Source organism: Anabrus simplex, chromosome 1 (genome assembly GCF_040414725.1).
Source record: "Anabrus simplex isolate iqAnaSimp1 chromosome 1, ASM4041472v1, whole genome shotgun sequence".
In the NCBI taxonomy this organism is placed as follows: domain Eukaryota; kingdom Metazoa; phylum Arthropoda; class Insecta; order Orthoptera; family Tettigoniidae; genus Anabrus; species Anabrus simplex.
This window is the reverse complement of record NC_090265.1, coordinates 793,474,021-793,492,835: the sequence shown is the minus strand read 5'-3', so window position 1 is coordinate 793,492,835 and position 18,815 is coordinate 793,474,021. Positions and strand designations below refer to the sequence as shown.

Below are 18,815 nucleotides of genomic sequence, written 5' to 3'. Positions count from 1 at the left end.
ATTTTTTAACCTAACATGAATAATGACCTACTGTGTCTTAACCAGAGCCTCTTTTGCCACTGCTTTTCAGAGTTCCTGAAGGGCTTTCACTGCTACTGTAGTGGTCCCAGGGCCCTCAAAGTCCCCACGTACTTCACCCCTACAGGCAGTCCCCTACTTTAGCCGTCCAATCTCCATAGAGAAGGGGATGGAATTAATTTATTCACAAAAAATATTTATTTACAATAACCTGCACAGGTCTAATGCCCTCTAACATTTCATTTCTTTTCTCTGTTGCTGTTAAGTTTTTCTTAAATACCTGTACAGACTTTGAAAAAGGATCAAACACTTTCCCTGCTAAACTCTTCCACTCCTTCACGCCCTTTCCAGTGAATGAAAATTTACTCCAGTCACTTCTGGTAAAATCCTGTCTAATTTTTTACTTGTGGTCAGCCCTACTGATATGATTATTTTCCTACTGAAGTCTCTAACAGATTTATCCCCATGTTTCCTCACATTCATATTTTTATCCCCTTGATCACACACAACTGCTTTAAGAACTAACCCTTTTGCCCCTGAAGTTGACTGACAATAAACAGCACTAGCTGTTTGATGTAGTATCCTGTCATAGCATTGTTTGTTAGGAAGTACCCAATTATTTGTTAGCAAACCTTTAATAATCATGAATACAATAGGCTGGTTATATTGTTGGCAGATGGAAACTGTGATTGGCTGTACAGGAGTAAAATATCTACACTAAAATCTTCACAGCCCTCCAGCCGGTCTTTCTGAGACCAAGCTCGATAGCTTCAGTCGCTTAAGTGCGGCCAGTATCCTATATTAGGGAGATAGTGGGCTCGAACCCCACTGTCGGCAGCCCTGAAAAATGGTTTTCCGTGGTTTCCCATTTTCACACCAGGCAAATGCTGGGGCTGAACCTTAATTAAGGCCACGGCTGATTCCTTCCCACTCCTAGCCCTTTCCTTTCCCATCATCGCCATACGACCTATCTGTGTTAGTGCAACATAAAGCAAATTGTAAAAATAAAATAAAAATAAAAAAACCACATTAAAAAAAATATAGATCCTTCTGAGGATGATATGATAGTGATGACTTTGTGGAAATGTCATCAAATACCAGTGAAATAACCTGCTTTTCCCTTTACATTTTCTTAGTTTTAATTCCAGCAAGCTTAGAACCATTTTATTTACTCCAGGTTCCACGAGCTTCTTAATGACCTGGTACTGGGCAAAGAAAGATGCTTTTATATGAACTTGTATGACTCAGATGAACGATAATACAAAACTTCTGTCAGTACTCCTCTTCCTTACGTGAACCAATCACCGTTATAAGCAATGGAGTATGGCATCTAAAACAGTATTTCTGGTTATAAAAGTAAATGTACTTCTAGGGGCGGGTGGGTTGGTCCCAGGCAAGCGTATTGAACACATCTCTCCTCCACAATCATTATAAGGTAAACTTCGAAGTATTTCAAGTAACATTCTGTGTAATAATCCTTGAGTAACGGTTTCTATATTTTTACCAAATGTTCTGGTCCTTTGCTCCTCAGAATGGCATATAAACATTAATAGACACACAGCACTTTTTTTTTTTTTTTTTTTAAATCTGTAAAATGACTTGCTTTGCGATCACTTTGTCTTTTGTAATTAAAACACCTATACATAGCATAAATAACTCCTCTTCCTGTTATTTACAAAATAGTGATACATAACAAGCATAAATTACAAATGTTACACTTCTAACATACACAGGTGACTGCAGTAGGAAGTGTAGTTTTCTCCTCAAACCGAGATAACATGCAAAAGCGGTGTTGCCAGTTTCTCGCAGGAGTTTCCACTATTGTTATATTACACTACAGTATTTGTTTCTGGAATGTATTTACTTGAGCCAAGTGTGAATCAAGTATTCCACCCCAATCGTTAATTCCATACTCCAGTTAAGGGCAAGTATACAGATTTCAGGGCTTTCGCTGAAGTAACCTTTCTAATTTTGTAAAGTATATAAATGAGCTTCTGAAGTTTAATGACCAAATTAGATGCATGAAAATTCTATTTTAGATAACTACCGGTATCTATAATTATTCCTTGCTATGTAACATTTATTTAGTAGAGTATAGCAATTGCATCTTTCGGTATTGTCGCAAGTTGGTGCATGGAGTCTTAGTGTTAGGTTGTGCTTGTCTGAGGGTTGCATTATTTTGTTATGTGAACAGCCTCTATAGTTCTAATAAACCAAAGAGTGTAATAATTGAGAAACATGGTTAATGGTTTCTCAAGAAGGGAGCTCCATGGTTCAGATCACGGCCAATGCATGTGAGATTTTTGAAATGGAAATTCCACGTCTGTGTCATGACTATGATCACAATATCAATAGCTGCAATACAGCAAGCTTACTTTCTTCTTCTTCTTCTTCTTCTTCTTCTTCTTCTTTCTTATAAATCGAACTGTAATGGTTTCTTTGAAAATTTACATACATAGTTTACACGGCTGCAGGAAACTGAGGCAAGGAAAGGGGACACAAATACAGTACCGGTATGGTCTCAGCAGCTGAGTGCGAGCATTATTGATCAGATGCCATCTAGGCTGCCTTCATATCAATCACGACCTTGTGTTGTACTCTTCCAGATGGCAGTGAAACCTGTCTCTGTTGGGCTATTTATAGCTTAGTGTTTGGTTGATTTTGTCATGTAAACACCAAATGTGTCTACAGAGGTCATTTATGTGCCAACAACGTACGATATCAAGTGCCGAACGGACTTTTTCCTTCCTTCAGAAATCTAGGTACTTCTGCTGGGCTGGAACCCAATGACCTTGGGAACTGGAGGTTGACCCTCTACCACTTATTCATACAGGGAACTAATACGTTAGCCTATATGACATAGTAATAATGAAGAAACGTTTAGCTTTAACTGTTTCTTGACCTGTGACACATCTCCAGACTAGGGTGACCATAAACCTCAAAGGTAGAAAAAAGAGAACACTTACACCAGAGGCTTATTCACACAGCATCACTTAGTTTCCTAATGGCAATATTACCAGTAAGTATATTGGCGCAAAAACAAAATACAAAAAAAAAAATCCAAACACCATGAAATAAGGAATGTAGGATACGAAAATTTTGGCAATATATTTGTTGAGGTAACATATTTAATGATTAAGGGTACAAGACTACAGGTTAATATCTGCGCAAGAAAAGGCATCGCAAATGTGCCATGCTGGTCTATTAATAACCAGTGTAATCGCCTGACCGTTAAATGCAGGCATGCAAACATGCATGCATTGTGTCATACAGGTGCTGGATGTCACCTTGTGGGATGGAATTCCATGCCTGTTGCACTTGGTTGGTCAATACAGGGACGGTTAATGCTGGTTGTGGATGATGCTGGAGTTGTCGTCCAATGATGTCCCATATGTGCTCGACTGGGGACAGATCGGGCGATTGAGCAGGCCAAGGCAATATGTCGACATTCTGTAGAGCATGTTGGGTTACAACAGCGGCACGGGAGGTATGCGTTATCCTGTTGGAAAACACCCCCCAGGAATGCTGTTCATGAATGGCAGCACAATAGGTTGAATCACCAGACGGACGTGCACATTTGCAGTCAGGGTGTATGGGATAACCACGGGAGTGCTCCTACTGTCATAGGAAATTGCTTCCCAGACAAGAACTCCTGCTGTAGGTCCAGTGTGTCGGCGCCACAGACAGGTGGAATGCAGGTGCTCACCTGGCTACCTTCTAACCAAAACATGGCCATCACTGGCACCAAGGCGGAACCGGCTCTCATCAGAAAACACAACGTACCTCCACTCCATCCTCCAATGAGCTCTCGCTTGACACCACTGAAGTCGCAGTCGGTGGTGGTTTGGGGTAAGTGGAATGCATGCGGCAGGGCATCTGGCTTGGAGCTGTCCTTCAAGTAACCGATTTCGAACAGTTCGTTACGTCACTATGGTGCCGACTGCCACTTGGATTGCTGCTGCAACTTGATCGAATTTAAATTTACAAAATAGAGCTTCTCCAATAATAGAACAACTAATTTTCTTCCATGATCATACACTTTTTATTTTATTGATAATTACCATTCTGGAAGCTTAATGTTCAGTAAATTTACACACCGTTACCTTCTTGAAGGACAAACACTTGAAGTAATTTGAACAATTCTACCTGCTGTTACACTTATTTTTATCACTCTACCATCTCTCCGACTTCTATATCTCCGAATACGGCGGTCCTCTCTCTTGGTGGTGCCACAGGGACGTCCAGAGCGTACCATCTCGTGACCACTGCTACCAGCACTCATGCACAGTGGAGACATCCCTGCCAAGTCGTTCTACAATAGCCCGGAAGGAAAATCCACCTTCACGTAGCCATATATACAACCTCATTCAACCACAGTGAGCTGTTGATATTGGCCTCTTCATCGTCGTAAAGGCATTCTTGACTCACTCACCGTCACTCCGTCTAATCTCACAGGTAGCTAACGCTCTCGCACAGCACAGCCCGCATTTAAAGCAAATCTGATGTGCAACATCATGGGGTTGCTACTAGCGCCACGCTAATACGGTTTGCAGGATATTTGAATCAACGTCATCTTTCAGATGTATAAATATGCCTACCAGTGTTCGTTAATCTAGTACAACCCCTTCTTGGTGTAATTTCTTCTACCAGTGTAAATTCTGTAGCGTTTTCTAGAATGATTGGTCATATTATTTAAGTTTATAGCATAAAACAATCTTCTCCATCTATAACATCTATAACCGTAATTTAATGTATGGGTGTTTTTAACTCTGCAGCGGGAGAAAACTGAAATCAATATTTTGCTCCCAATCCCACCCCACACCACTGATAAAAAGAAAACGTGTCTGGGGAAAAGAGGATGAGTGGTCACTCTACTACAGACTTTTATTGTTCAAATTCTATGTTTACCTGTGCAAATAATTTTCATTTAAAACTATTACTTGTTAACAGAATGGCGTACAGCAAGTTGGAAGTTCAGTAGCATTTGACTTTGGTAGACTTTTGTTAAGATTAACACATCAATAGAAAATGCTACCCTAGTTCACACTGAGGATCTCTAAGACCTGAACGAAGATTTCTTGTTATAAATAAATAAATAAATAAATAAATAAATAAATAAATAAATAAATAAATAAATACATACATACATACATACATAAAATAAATAAATAAATAAATAAATAAATAAATAAATAAATAAATAATCTTATACATTTTTACCGCACCTTGGGAGTGGCGACCCCATTGTAATAACAGCCTATATATGTTTCATTCATTACATCCCTGACCCGGTCAAAGACTGGAAAACAGGTTGTAGGTTTTCATGTTTCACATTTTTACCAAACTGGCTAAGATAACAAAAATATTCATGAATTTGGATTTTTGTTGCTAAGTCCATATCAGTGCCGAGTCACAGGAAAAAGGGTAACAGAATGTAATGAAAATCGGTATGTATAGTCAGGGAATAAGGAACTACAGTCTATCCTATAAATAATTTTATACGATGCCTTAATATCACAGAGTCAGAAGAAAAAATCTAAATGTGAGGGCCTACAATATAGAAAGCTCATAAAATTGATCAACAGTAACATTAAATTGACTAGTGTTTGTTGTGATGTGCTTTGTGTCTTCTGCTGCCACTCATCTCCGGTAGATAGGATTACTGCTGTGTATCGAGCATAACAGCCTGCCTGAATATTGGCGGAAGTATCTCAGGAGTTAGATCTCTCTCTTCTTTCGCATGCCATTCCTTTCCTCTGGTTAATACATTTTCTGATACTACTGGTACATAACAAACTGGTTCATCATAGCATTCCAGCTATTCCATCCCTACCCTGAAGCACTGATTGGAATGAGCAGTGTGCACATTTAACAGAATATTGGCAGAGGAGTGTTCGCGGCTGTCTGCGGTCTGGTCATTGCAGCACTGGAACGTTGGACTGTTAGATCAGCACCATAGTACAGTTCATTAAAAGTGAGAAAATGTGCAGTTTTTCATTTGATCAAGTATTTTATATGATAACATTGCTTTTAATCGCTACATTCCTACTGACGTCATTGTAATGACCAATGTTGACTTCAGTTGCGAAAATCACAGTCTTTCTGAGAATTCTGTAGTGAACCACAGGTACATCAGATACTAAATAATAATAACAATAATAATAATAATATAATTTTAACAATAATTTTAATAAATAATTTTTGTATTTCATATTCTTGGGTAATAGACAAGGAGGACATTTAAAGAAAATCATAAATAGAATAATGTAGTTTTAGTGTTCTTTTATGATATTTATGATATATTATGTATTTTATTTTAATTATGATGCATATTAGATTTCTATTAAGAGATGTTTAGAACTTTGGTGTTTGATGTGTAATAATAAGTAAAGAGGTCCAAGAGATACTTGGTAGTGAGCAAAAACCACTGAGGAAGAGGACAGTAAGGTCCTCGAAACATGTACGGTATATGAGGTGATAAAAAATAACTCTAAGTATTGACAAGGCTGAATTGTAATTATCAAAGGTATATTTATTGGGGTAGAGATTGTTGTCAATACGGACCATTATGAAATCAAACCACAAGGACACAAGGATTAAGTTAATAATCTTGTCTTAATGTTAAGCTGTTGCAATATTGATTTATTAGTGTGATGCACAGTCCAGGGTATTTGAAGCAGTACCACATTTCCATGGCGTCAAGGCAGTGGAGGTTCATGTTTCAGCTCCATAGGTGGCGATAGCGAATTATGAATTTACTCGTTCAGGACAAATATTTCAGGTTCCCTATAGGAATCAAAATCGATGTCAGGGAAGATGAGTGTTTAGAGAAATCTGTGGATTTCAGGTTTACAGTTGCCTGTTTGGTAATGATTGATCCCAGGTATTCAAGAAGGTTTTTTTAAGAAATCATATCCAGCCACTATCACAATGTCAGGGTGTTCTTGGTGTGGTCCACGATAATGTCTTTGGTTTTCAAGTAATTTATTTCCAAGTCGTATGTTCGACTCTGGATGTCTAATCTTGTCATAATAGTCTTCAATTCCTAAAATATATTGTTTCTGTCAATACCAATGTGAGAAATATTGTCAGATTTTACTGTAATTTGATCAAGAAATTACATTACTAAATTATACATGCACATATAGTTTATGATCATACTTCTCACAAATGATTGTATATACAAGAATTGAAGTACATCAGTGAAATATATTATGCTAATTACATTGCTTGTGTGTGTGTATATGTTTTAGGCTGCAGAACAAAGCAGCTTGCACCTCTTGTGATTGCATTGGTTGGCCTACCAGCACGGAGCAAAACGGTTATTGCTCATAAGCTGACACGTTACCTCAACTGGATTGGAGAGGTTGCTGAAGGTAATTAGTTGAAACCAAATCAGTATTTATTTTCATTTCATAGGCTATTTATAACTGGTAAATGAAAGTATATTAGTTAGGGAATATGAATACTATAACAGTATGTATATATAAACTTTGGCTTTGTGCGATTTGTTACTGATTATTCTCTCAATTTAATATGGATAAATTTTACTTCAGTTTGTATTGTTAGCTAAGGTTTTTAATTCAGTTCATTAATGTTGAATATAATCTTTGCTTCACCCGGTTTTGCACTTGAACAATAGCTTAAATCTCCATAATATACATGTCTAAAAACTTTTCTTCGTTCATGTATCATGTCCCTGAATGTTTCCAGTCTCTTGGTTAACTTTTTAAAATAATTTTTTTAAATACCAGGCTTCTTTTGCTGTTCAGTTCACCTTAGGTGTATATAATAATTTTGTGTGGCTATTTCTAGCCAAGGTGCAGCCCTTGTAAGGCAGACCCTCCGATGAGGGTGGGCGGCATCTGCCATTTGTAGGTAACTGCGTGTTATTGTGGTGGAGGATAGTGTTGTGTGTGGTGTGTGAGATGCAAGGATGTTGGGGACAGCACAAATACCCAGCCCCCGGGCCATTGGAGTTAACCAATGGAGGTTAAAATCCCCGACCCGGCCGGGAATCGAACCCGGGACCCTCTGGACCGAAGGCCAGTACGCTGACCATTCAGCCAACGAGTCGGACACCTTAGGTGTGAGTCAAAGAGAGGTTTTATATATCGTGTTAGGTAGTCTCTAGGGATAGAGACTGATTATATCAATACCATTCTTAAGCCTATAATCACTGAAGTAGATATTAAGTATTTAATAGTCTTTTGGCCAGTTCGAGTCCTGTTGACGGAAAAATTTTCACCATCAGAATGTTGGTCGGCAGCATTTGTAATCACTAGATAGCGAGCCAAAAGCCTGCATTCAATTTCAGACATTTCCACAGTGGTTGGCAATCTGTCCATTGGATGGGGTTATTAAGCCTTGAGCAGACTCCCTGGTATTCAGATACTCTGGTACTAAAAGCTGTAAGCAAAACAAACAAACAAACAAACAAACAAACAAACAAACAAACAAACAAACAAACAAACAAACAAACAAACAAACAAACACTATTGTGGGAAATATTGAAAGATTTTACTGTAATTTCATCAACAAACTTCAATTTTGGACTTATAGCTTATAATCATACTTCTCATGAATTACTAAATATATAAAAATTGACTGGCATTTCAGTGTTCACGGTAAGTGATTACCGCAGAAAGCTGATGGAGCGATATGACAATCACAACTTATTTCGTGCTGACAACCATGAAGCAATGGAGATTCGCAGCAAGAGTGCTGAGCTGGCCATGAGTGATGCTGAGGATTGGTTAAAGGGATCTGGCAATGTAGTGGTAAATATAACTTTCCTTGTTCATTTTTTTTCATATTAGTAAAACTAAACAAAAGAACCTTTGTAGCCTGCCATTTTTGTTTGAGATTCCATTAAGTAACATTAATTCCCTCTTGCACAAAGTCTGAGAGGTTCGGAATTGCCTCTGGCGACTGCATTGCTAGTGATGCACAGATGTTTTTCTTAAGATATGAAACATGTTGTTTCATTAAAATTGCAGAATGATCAGAGATTTAAAAATGATTGGGATTTAAAATCTATTTATTTTATATACTATTATACATTCCAATATTTACAGAAGATTTTAGAAATGATGTCTCCTCAGGTTCTGTATGTGTGCATGTCTGACATCTAATACCCGTTGCTCATAGTAAAATGTTTTGTAAAATTTGTTGTACAACTAGGCCTAATTTAAGAAAAAATATGACTAAAACAAGTCGTTGTTCACGATAAAATTATTTTATAAAATCCGTGGAAGCATCAGGATGGCCATCTATGAACTAAATTCTGAACTTAAATGTGTATGTGCTGCCAAGAATTGAGTTCAAAGCCCGTTTATCTTTGCCTTCACATCAGTCTGGCTTGTATTCAGCCGAACTTGTGATACAAATTTCGCAATTGAGTTTTATGCTTCTCTTCTTGCATTTCTGTTGATGAATTGTCCTGAGAAAACTCGTGTTTGCCTGGCTGAGCATTGCGGACCGGTCCCGAGTTATCTCGTGTTGGCTGCAGACCCAGCAGACTGAAGTTTAGCGCTATCTTTTGAGATATACCGGAACTATTTGGAGGTCAAGGGTGATAGAACTCGTATTATGTATGGTTCTACACAATCGATAGTCGCATTTATTTTTGATTATTTTTCATATCATAGATTTTCTTTGCATTTCCTGACAACATGTTTACAAACTTCGAAGAGCTATGCAAGATGGCAGCACCCAGGGATCACATTTTGTTTAGACAAGGATGAAATTATTTCCGAATTATGTGCTGATACAGGCTCCAAATAGTGATGCTGTATATTTAGAGTTCGATGATGAAATATCTTCTAACGAAAATGTTTCAAATGATGATGAGGATATAGCCTTATCTTCAAGGTGTGGAACTCACGTAGTGCAGAACGAGTCTGATAATTGTGTTACGGGTGTAAATATTCTAAATATTGTAAATAATATAGTGTTTTCTGACAACTGGGTTATAGACACTAGTGAACCTAGGCTAGAGGATTTTGAAGGTGCTCCTGGCATAAAGGTATGGCCTAATAAATCTGGAAACATAGGACAAGTAGCAGGACTTATGTTTGGTGAGGAATTTTTTCAGTACCGTAAAGCGGGGTAACTTTGGCCATACAGGGTAACTTCAGCCACTGACGAATAGCAACACTTATTTTCTCCTGCCTCCTAAACTGAAAAAGATAAACCACTTGCAACAACTGAAATGCACGTACGATAGAATGCTCTATCAACACTCGGTAGTCCAAAGAACATTGGTGGGCTCATTTTTGAGTCAATCCATTTTTTTCACAGCCCCGACTATTGTCTTGTCTGGTAACAGCAGAAAACAAACTGTTCTCTAGCCCCAGCATTCGATTCTCCATTCCAGTGGTTTATGGGATCCAAATGTAAGTATGTCTGGTAACTGATCAACCTAATTTGATGCATTTTATTCAAATAGGTTCTTCAGGGAATAGTTTTGTGATGAAAGTTGTCCACTTCCGGGGTAACTTCGGCCATGCCAAGAACGTACAGGAAAACATTACGCAGCCGCGAGTTTTGTAATTACGAGCCTGTTTACTTCAATAATGCTTTAGAAGAGATTAATAAAGCCACAATAACAATAAACAGAGAAGTTTATCCTGACAGGGAGGAGAAAGACGGTTCCTATTTTCAATGATAAATAGACGGAAATCAGTTGACATGGACGAGGCGCAATTAAGAACTTGATTTACGACCCAGATATTTTCTAATTTAGAAGACAGTGTATTATGAGAACAGTCTATAAGATTGCTTCTTTTCCGATCCCCTTTTCCCTCCATACTATTGAGTTTTGTGATTTTCGTACTTTATATTTATTATCTTTTGTATCATTACGAATAATTACACAGTGCAACATGTAATTTGTAATATCATACAATGCTTGTATGCTTAGGCTAAATAAAATAGTTTCTTCTTTGTGAAAAATGTGAATTTGATCACTATACTTCTGTTTCACCACAAATCATTTTAATTTGTTTGTAATTGTTGATACTGGGCTTTTTGCAGGTTTTAAAAAAAACCTTCACAGTGGCCGAAGTAACACTACATTGAAGAAAACTTCGTTTTAAGAGATATTTTTATGGCAGCCGAAGTTACCCCAAAACATGGGTTAACTCCGGCCACTCTTTCCATAAATATAATTCATTACTGAATAACAATTTGAATTATATTCATATTTAGAAATGAAGAACAAACATGGCAGAACTTATATTATATTTTTCAGAAAATTAGAGGGAATATTTCACATTTTAATTTTTAAAATATACGAGAAAGTGGCCAAAGTTACCCCGTTTTACGGTATGTAGCTGAGCAGACAAACTTATACTATGAGCAGAATTCACATTCTCATAACTTATCCCCTAAAACACTAAAGTGGACTAATGTCACTAGCAGGGAAATTAAAAAAAATAGTGCTCTGTGTATATTGATAGGGCAGGTGAAAAACTCGTGTCTGAAAGATTACTGGCCAACCGATCCCCTAATAGAAAACCCCATATTTCCAGAAACTATGAGTCAAAATATATTTCAACAAATATCTACCTGCATTTCAACAACTATTCAGGAAGGCCACCAGAAAAAAAACACAGTAGTCCTTCAAAAGCTAGTGAAGTTCTGACAGTTTATTTGAATGCATGCATTCCAGCTTGGAGGTAGTTAGAAAGTGACTGGGAACAGGACTGTGCATGGGGTAAGGAACATCCGGTCTGCAATGTGATAGCCTCATACAAACACTAACAGCTTCCTTAGTCCACCCAGATCCTGCCATTTTAGAAGTGTTTGTTTATGCTTACAAACAAGCTTCACAATCTTCTCACATCGTAGCGCTAGCATCATTGTCATGTCAGCTTTGCTCATTGGTTCGTTTCGTAAAATTAATTTTATGGAATAGAACATGTCCTATTTTACAAAACATTTTATCAAGGGTTTTATAAAACTTTGAATTTGACCGTGAGCAACAGAAATTTTATAAAATTGAATTATTGTACAATCAATTTGAAGGAAAATTTTACTGTGAGCAACAGGTATTAGAAAATTAACTGTCACCCCTGGTGCCAAGAATGAATATAGTTCAGAATGAACAGAACACTGCTTCCAGATAAATCTGTTTGAAAAGCTGTTATTACTGTGCATGTTAGGAAATATGATACCCTCATAAGAATATAAAAAGAATAATGAACTTACCAGGATGTCTCACCTTTTTGGTTAGAAATAATCCATTGGAGTTTACGAATGATTTTATGCCTCAAAAATAAAGTTTAAATTAGGAAGTTACAATCTTCTTCAGTAATTCTTTTACTTGTGTAAATAAATAAATTAACGTTTTTGTTTTAAAACGCATATGTGGCCTGTCGTGAGGAAAGGAACCTAAAGTTGGATTTTTCCTTTTTGAGATTGTTGTGGCTCTAAAATTGGTATAAGCTACTGAACATTATGTATATATATATATATATAGATTTCATGCTTTTAGATGCAATATTTCAGGAGATATTAATTCTTGACTGTTGCTATTAAGAAAACTGTATTTTGAGGAAAATGCAGTTACTGCTTTCACTGATTTTCTTACCAACTGTACAAAGTTTCATGACATCGAGTGGTGAATACTCCCACTGCTGCATAACTTAATTTGTTAAGAAGACCCATAGGTAGCATATGAAGTCAAAACATAGAAATGAAAATTGTACACCACAGACACTTTTGTTCAGCTCTGCTGTAAAATAACCATTGCCAACTTTGGGTTCCTTTCTGGGCAGTGGATCACATATATGTTTATTTATAGGTCTATAATAGAGTAACCTAAATGATTAGCTCCTTTTATAGGGAGCAAGTGTTACAGTGCCTACCCATCAACGGTTTTTTTTTTCTTTTGCTTTGCACTGTAAAACAAATCAGATGTCTGTATTTATTCCTAGAAATCACGTAAGTTATTTTAGCATTCTGTTGATTGGACTCTATGAAGGCTTGATTATTGTTGTAGGTGATTGATGGGACTCATATTGGTCGTTCCCACCGCCGGAAAGTGCATGACCACTTTGTTGAGCACCTTGGTTGTAAGCTACTCTTCGTTGAAGTGATCTGTGATGATGATGATATCTTATCAAGGAATATCAAGGTAAGAGAGAGAGAAAGTGGGCGGGGTTGAGGGAGGGAGAGGTTGTTCAATTGAAACAAAGACTGGTATTTGGAAACTTGCTCTGTGTATGTATTGGACAACTTACAGTACATTATGATAGCATACCCTACTGATATTATCAGTTTGAGAGAGTCTACAAGTAACCACTCTCGCTGTTCTGGCACTTGCCCCAACCTTGAGAAAGTTTCTCTATACCCTCTGCAAAGAATGCTGGTTACTGGTTGAACTACTCTTCCACAACATCACAAATTCAGAGATGAAATGCATATATTTCAGGGCATTCTTCAGTGGGCCGAAGATGTGATAGTCCCAAAGGGAAGAGCTCTGGGCTGTTAGGTGGCACAGCATAAAGCAAGGGAAATGGGGCCAAATGGGTCCTCTGGCACCTCACCGATGAACAGAAAGGTGTATGGATGGGGATGTGGCTGGAACATTTTAGCCGATACTAATGGACGGACGTTTCTTGGTGCAAATTGTCACTGGTGATGAAATGTAATGCCACCATTTCAAGCCGGGAACAAAGAGAGTCAGTCAAGAAAGGAGACATCCTCTGTCACCAAGACTAAACAAGGCAAAGTCGTGGTCAGTCAACACTCAGTGTCATTGTGACACCTTACATGAACTCTGAGGAGCAATAAAAAATAGGATATAAACTTCATGGTTTTGATCCGTATTGAATGTGATCACAATAATAATTATTAAATTAATGTCCTAATGATCCACCTATTTCAATACTATAATATGCAATATTATTGAATTACATTACTAAACTAGGGACTAGTTTCAGCCTTGGCTGGCCATCTTCAGCCTTAATGTAATACATCTAACAACTAAACAAATGTACAAACACACAATTAACATTAAAATCTGGAATCAACTATGTGTAAAATCTGAAAAATAAATTAGGCTCTAAATTCTTACCATCTGGAGTATGCTCATCATCCAGATTCTTTCTTGTATTAATATTCATAGAATTGTTAGTTCCATCACTGCTAATCATTACCATTTCAATTGCAGTACGAGATCTAGTAAATGTTGATTCTGTAGTCAGATCGTCTATCAACAAATGTACTTGTGTGGTGTTAGCAGTATGCAAGCCACTGGACGCCACTCTGAATAACTACCAGCTGACGCAGAACTGCTAGATAGTGTTTCCACATCAACCAACGTAAATAAAATGATTTGTTCCCATATTGCTTGTTAAAATCATGTTGAAATACTGTTGAACATTGTCAGGATGGCACATGAAGATATGGTTAAACTTAATTTGTGGCTGGTATAAATTCACAATTCATTGCAGTGTCCATGAAGATAACTTCTAGTTGCGGCATATGGTGCATGGCGTATTGTTGTGTGCCTAAGTACAGTAGAAGTCTGCTATAGCAAGAATTCACAACAGCGGAAAATTTACTCGCTATAGCAGATTATCTTTATATATAATTTTTGTATAAAAGTCGGAAAACACCCCGTACGCATTAAAATCGGTATGATACGACAATCACTTTGTTCAAAACTCGCGTTTCCGTGGATGATATCCACACTACGGCTTGCTTGTTATTTATCGAAATCCAATACTATGTGAAAGTGTATGTTTAATTTCATTGTGAAAAAATTACAGTACCATATTTCTCAGAATCCAAGACGAACCCCACGTTTTCCTTCAAACAATTTAAATCAGGCTCAAAAAGTACTTTGTAAAATCATATGAATGCCTATGTTGTACAGTACACATTTTTAGACTATTTTTAGACGCCGAACATTGGCTTTCGTTATGCCGCTTTTTTTTTTTTTTCGGCTGCACAATTATTCTTTATATCCGTGGGTTTAATGGCCATTAACTGAAATTTGGAATCATAATACCAAAGAGAACCCGTTGAAAATTTGCCGGTAATACGTATTCCATGCATCTCTACAATACAGCGATCTGTCAGGAAAATATTCTTGCTATCTATAAAACTGTTACGGTACTTTAACTCAGCATCAGATATAACCGGCTACCACTGCACGCATGTCTCGCTTGCCGGGTTCAGCCAATTTCAGTGGCTAGAGTAAAGTGTAGCTTCCACCGAAGTCCCGGTCTCATCCATGGCTGTGACAATATGGAAGTTGCTGGGGTATGGGTAGTGCTGAGTAATGACATTCAGAGCACGACTAGTGCATATGAGTGTTATGAAAGGTGCTGCTCATAGGGTCAGTTGTGCTGCAATAGTACTTTCTGACCCAGTGAGGAAAGCAATGGCAAACTACCTCACTCCTCATCTTGCCTAGTACGCCTCATTTTGGTGCTGCCATTGGTTTTTGGGGTTTTCTTATAACCGCATAACCTTTGGTGGTGCTATTTGAGGATCCAACCAGCCTCTGAGCTGATGACCTAACAGACAGACAGCGATGTATAGGCCTAATTGCGGACATTGAAGGTCAACGAATGAGTTTATTGCACCGTGGTATGGCCATTCTGCCCTTGCGTTTTTCGTGCACATACCTCACAATTTCATTTTCGACTTCTTTAAAGCGTCCTAGTTGCGGACTACTGAATGCATTTTTTTTACAGTGCACTTTTTTTTAGCTATCTTTGTCTTCACACCGACGCCAAATATTGGCTTTAGTTAGGCTTATGCCATATTTTCTTGCAGCTGCCCAATTTTTCTACATTTCCGAGTGTTTAATAACCATTAACTTAAAACTGACATCATAATATCGGCAAGAACCCGTTGAAAATTTGCCGGCAATACCTACTCCACGTATCTTTACGACCGTCCATTACTAAAATATTCCTGCTGTCTATAAAACTTAATTTTACTAAGAGTCAGGTACAGTAGATGCATTATAACTAGAGCCCAGATTTCCATGCACTATCAAATCTCAAAATATGCATGCATTCATGCACTATCATATGGCAAAACATGCACAATAAACTGGAAAATATGCACTATCAAAATTCAGTTCCTTTTGAAACATGAACAAAAACTACCCTAATTTCTCCAAATTGTCTTGATTTAAGCTCATCCGTTTATCATTCAGCACATACTTAAGCACAGAAAATTATCTTTTTACGTCATGAGAAGTGATAGATGCATAATTCAGTGAAGACATTTGGACAAAGTGAGGTCAAATTGTACGTCTTTTGCATTTTCACCACAATATGTCTTTTATAAGCTTGACGAATTCAAAATCAGGATTTGACCTAATTAGTTTGTTCAACTTATTTCTATCTGTGGCAGCTGCTTCTCCATGCGATGATTGCAGACACATTTGAATGTCCTCAATAAGTGGTCACGATTGCTTGCTGCGATAACACAGACGTGTGACAATTGAGAGCTCCGGGTAGGACATTCCAGGATAACAACAGTAGAGGGTTCAATGAAAAACCAGAATTTGTAAGCTGCTATCCCAGTAACGCGGCGCCACAGAAGTGCGATACAAGGTTTCTTTTGTTCGTCTAACAGACGAAAAATGAGCCGTCAATGATTAATGCACAATTTACGGTTCAATTTATAGCAATGTACAACTGTAAAACTGGGACACCTTATTCCTAAGAATTAGATTTTGACGTGGGGCCTTCCGACTTACGTCATTGTTTACTCAAGCAACAGATAAGAGAGTGTTTGGTTAATTGCATTATACTGTAGGACCTGTACCGTATGTAGGCTACTAACTATGGTTGTCACATAGGATGCCAGGAATACATTCTCTCCGTCTCTCAGTACTAGACATACTGTAGCCTACAACGTGAAAAATTGTCCCAAATTCTGCAAACTAACATTCAGAAAATGCACTATGATGCAAGTTAACAATATATATCCGTCAAAGTCAGAATAAAATTCATATTATGCAATATTAAACGTCCAAATATGCGCTATTAAATCCAAAATCTTCCAAATATGCATTATGCATGAATTTTCTTCGAAAAATGCCAAAACATGCAAACATGCACGGAAAAAGAACGGTTACTTGGAATTGTTAAGCCGTAAAACGAATATTTGCAAAGTTTGAGAAGTGTAGCTAGCTTATTTAAAAACATGCATTTGCATGGAAATCCGGGCTCTAATTATAACTTTGCCACTGAGTAGCCATGGCGTTTCTAAGAATTCGAAGGCTCGCACGTTTTCGTGTCATTCTACAGATTCCAGAAACATTGTTGTAGAGGCTAATAGAATGTCATTCTCTCTTCACTATTTCCCGAGATCCAGTGACGTTACACACAGTCACTGTACAACCGGTTGTCACGGCTAGGGATCTATAATAAAGAGGTGGTCATTTATTGTCTACAAATTTTGTGTGTGCATACGTGTGCAGGGGTAAAAAGAAGCAGCATGGTTACCGCAGTAGTTGCCAGTGGTATTATGCTGCGAATGCAAGACAACCCTTGATTTTTCGCATGAGATTCTGAGAAAAAAACGTCGTCTTGGATGAAAACATATTTGAAACGCATGTAGAGAAATGAGTTATCCTCGCTAAAAGAGAAAATCATTTACTTCAGCCGTTATTTTTAACATGTTAACAACAGCTATCGGCCACGTTATTTACGCATTTATTACGAAAACTTATCCCCTTTCATTTCAAATTTTCTTTAGAGAACAGCAATCGTTGGGTATTGCTAATCAACTCCAACATCGCCTTTGAATGTTGACGAGAGAGCTCGCAAATGCACATTGAGAAAAACTATACCGTACCAAAAATGATCGATCGCATTTTGTGGCAAACATTTCAGTTTCGTTATTCAAACAGCGTCACCTCTCCTAAACTTAACCTTACTATACATATGATGAAAACATAATTCAAGTGCCAGTAGAGAAATGATAACCTTCTCGCTATAAATTTACATTATAATAACCTTTCCGTAATTTAACCAGATGCGAGAAAATATAAACTAATCTCAGAAATTAATTATGCACTCTGCGATATCTCGAGGTGTATCCCACTTTTACTTAATTGCAGTTTTTAGCATTAAAATTAAGCGATTGTTTAGTCAGCCTTTGTTTTTAACACATTTACGCATTTATTACGAAAATATGTTCTCTTTCATTTCAAATTTTCTTTACGGAACGGCAATCGACGGGTATTACTAATCGACTCCAACGTCACCTTCGAATGTCGACGAGAGAACTCCGCTAGTGAACGTAGCGAGGAAATTTTACTGAAGATAATCGATTGCATGCAACATAATCGCTGGGATTTATAAATATCGGTAACGGAAAAAATCGTGCGCACTTAATCGCTCGTAATAATGGATGCGTCAGAGATAGGGCTCTCGCTGTAATCGAAGGATAATACACAGTTTAATATAGGAATTTTGAAGGGACAGCAAAACATTGTCGGTATAATAGGGTTTTTTAGTTATTAGAAGTATTCCATTAAGGCTTGAAGTTGGCTAGCCAAGGCTGAAACTATTCCCTACTTTAGTTATGTAATTCAATCATATTGCATATAGTATTGAAAAAAATGGATCATTACGACATTAATTTAATAAAAAATAGACAGCTGAGTAAACTGTCATAAGATGTGCATATGCTACACAGTAATGCACGTCCACACGCTGCCAATGCAATAATGACCACTCTGCACCATTTTAAAATTTGGATCATATGAATCATCACCAACAGAACATATCTCCCTCTCTTTAATTTTTTTTACA

At 37.5% G+C, this 18,815-nt stretch overlaps 1 protein-coding gene across 1 annotated transcript in view; it reads left to right on the top strand.

Moving 5' to 3' along the window:
• Positions 1 to 18,815, top strand: part of LOC136857539 (6-phosphofructo-2-kinase/fructose-2,6-bisphosphatase) — a 71,378-nt gene that overhangs the window by 12,579 nt on the left and 39,984 nt on the right. The window contains exons 2-4 of the mRNA XM_067136266.2: positions 7,272 to 7,394; positions 8,638 to 8,798; positions 13,025 to 13,159. Of these exons, the coding sequence (XP_066992367.2) occupies positions 7,272 to 7,394; positions 8,638 to 8,798; positions 13,025 to 13,159 (419 nt within the window). The remainder of the gene's footprint in view (positions 1 to 7,271; positions 7,395 to 8,637; positions 8,799 to 13,024; positions 13,160 to 18,815) is intronic.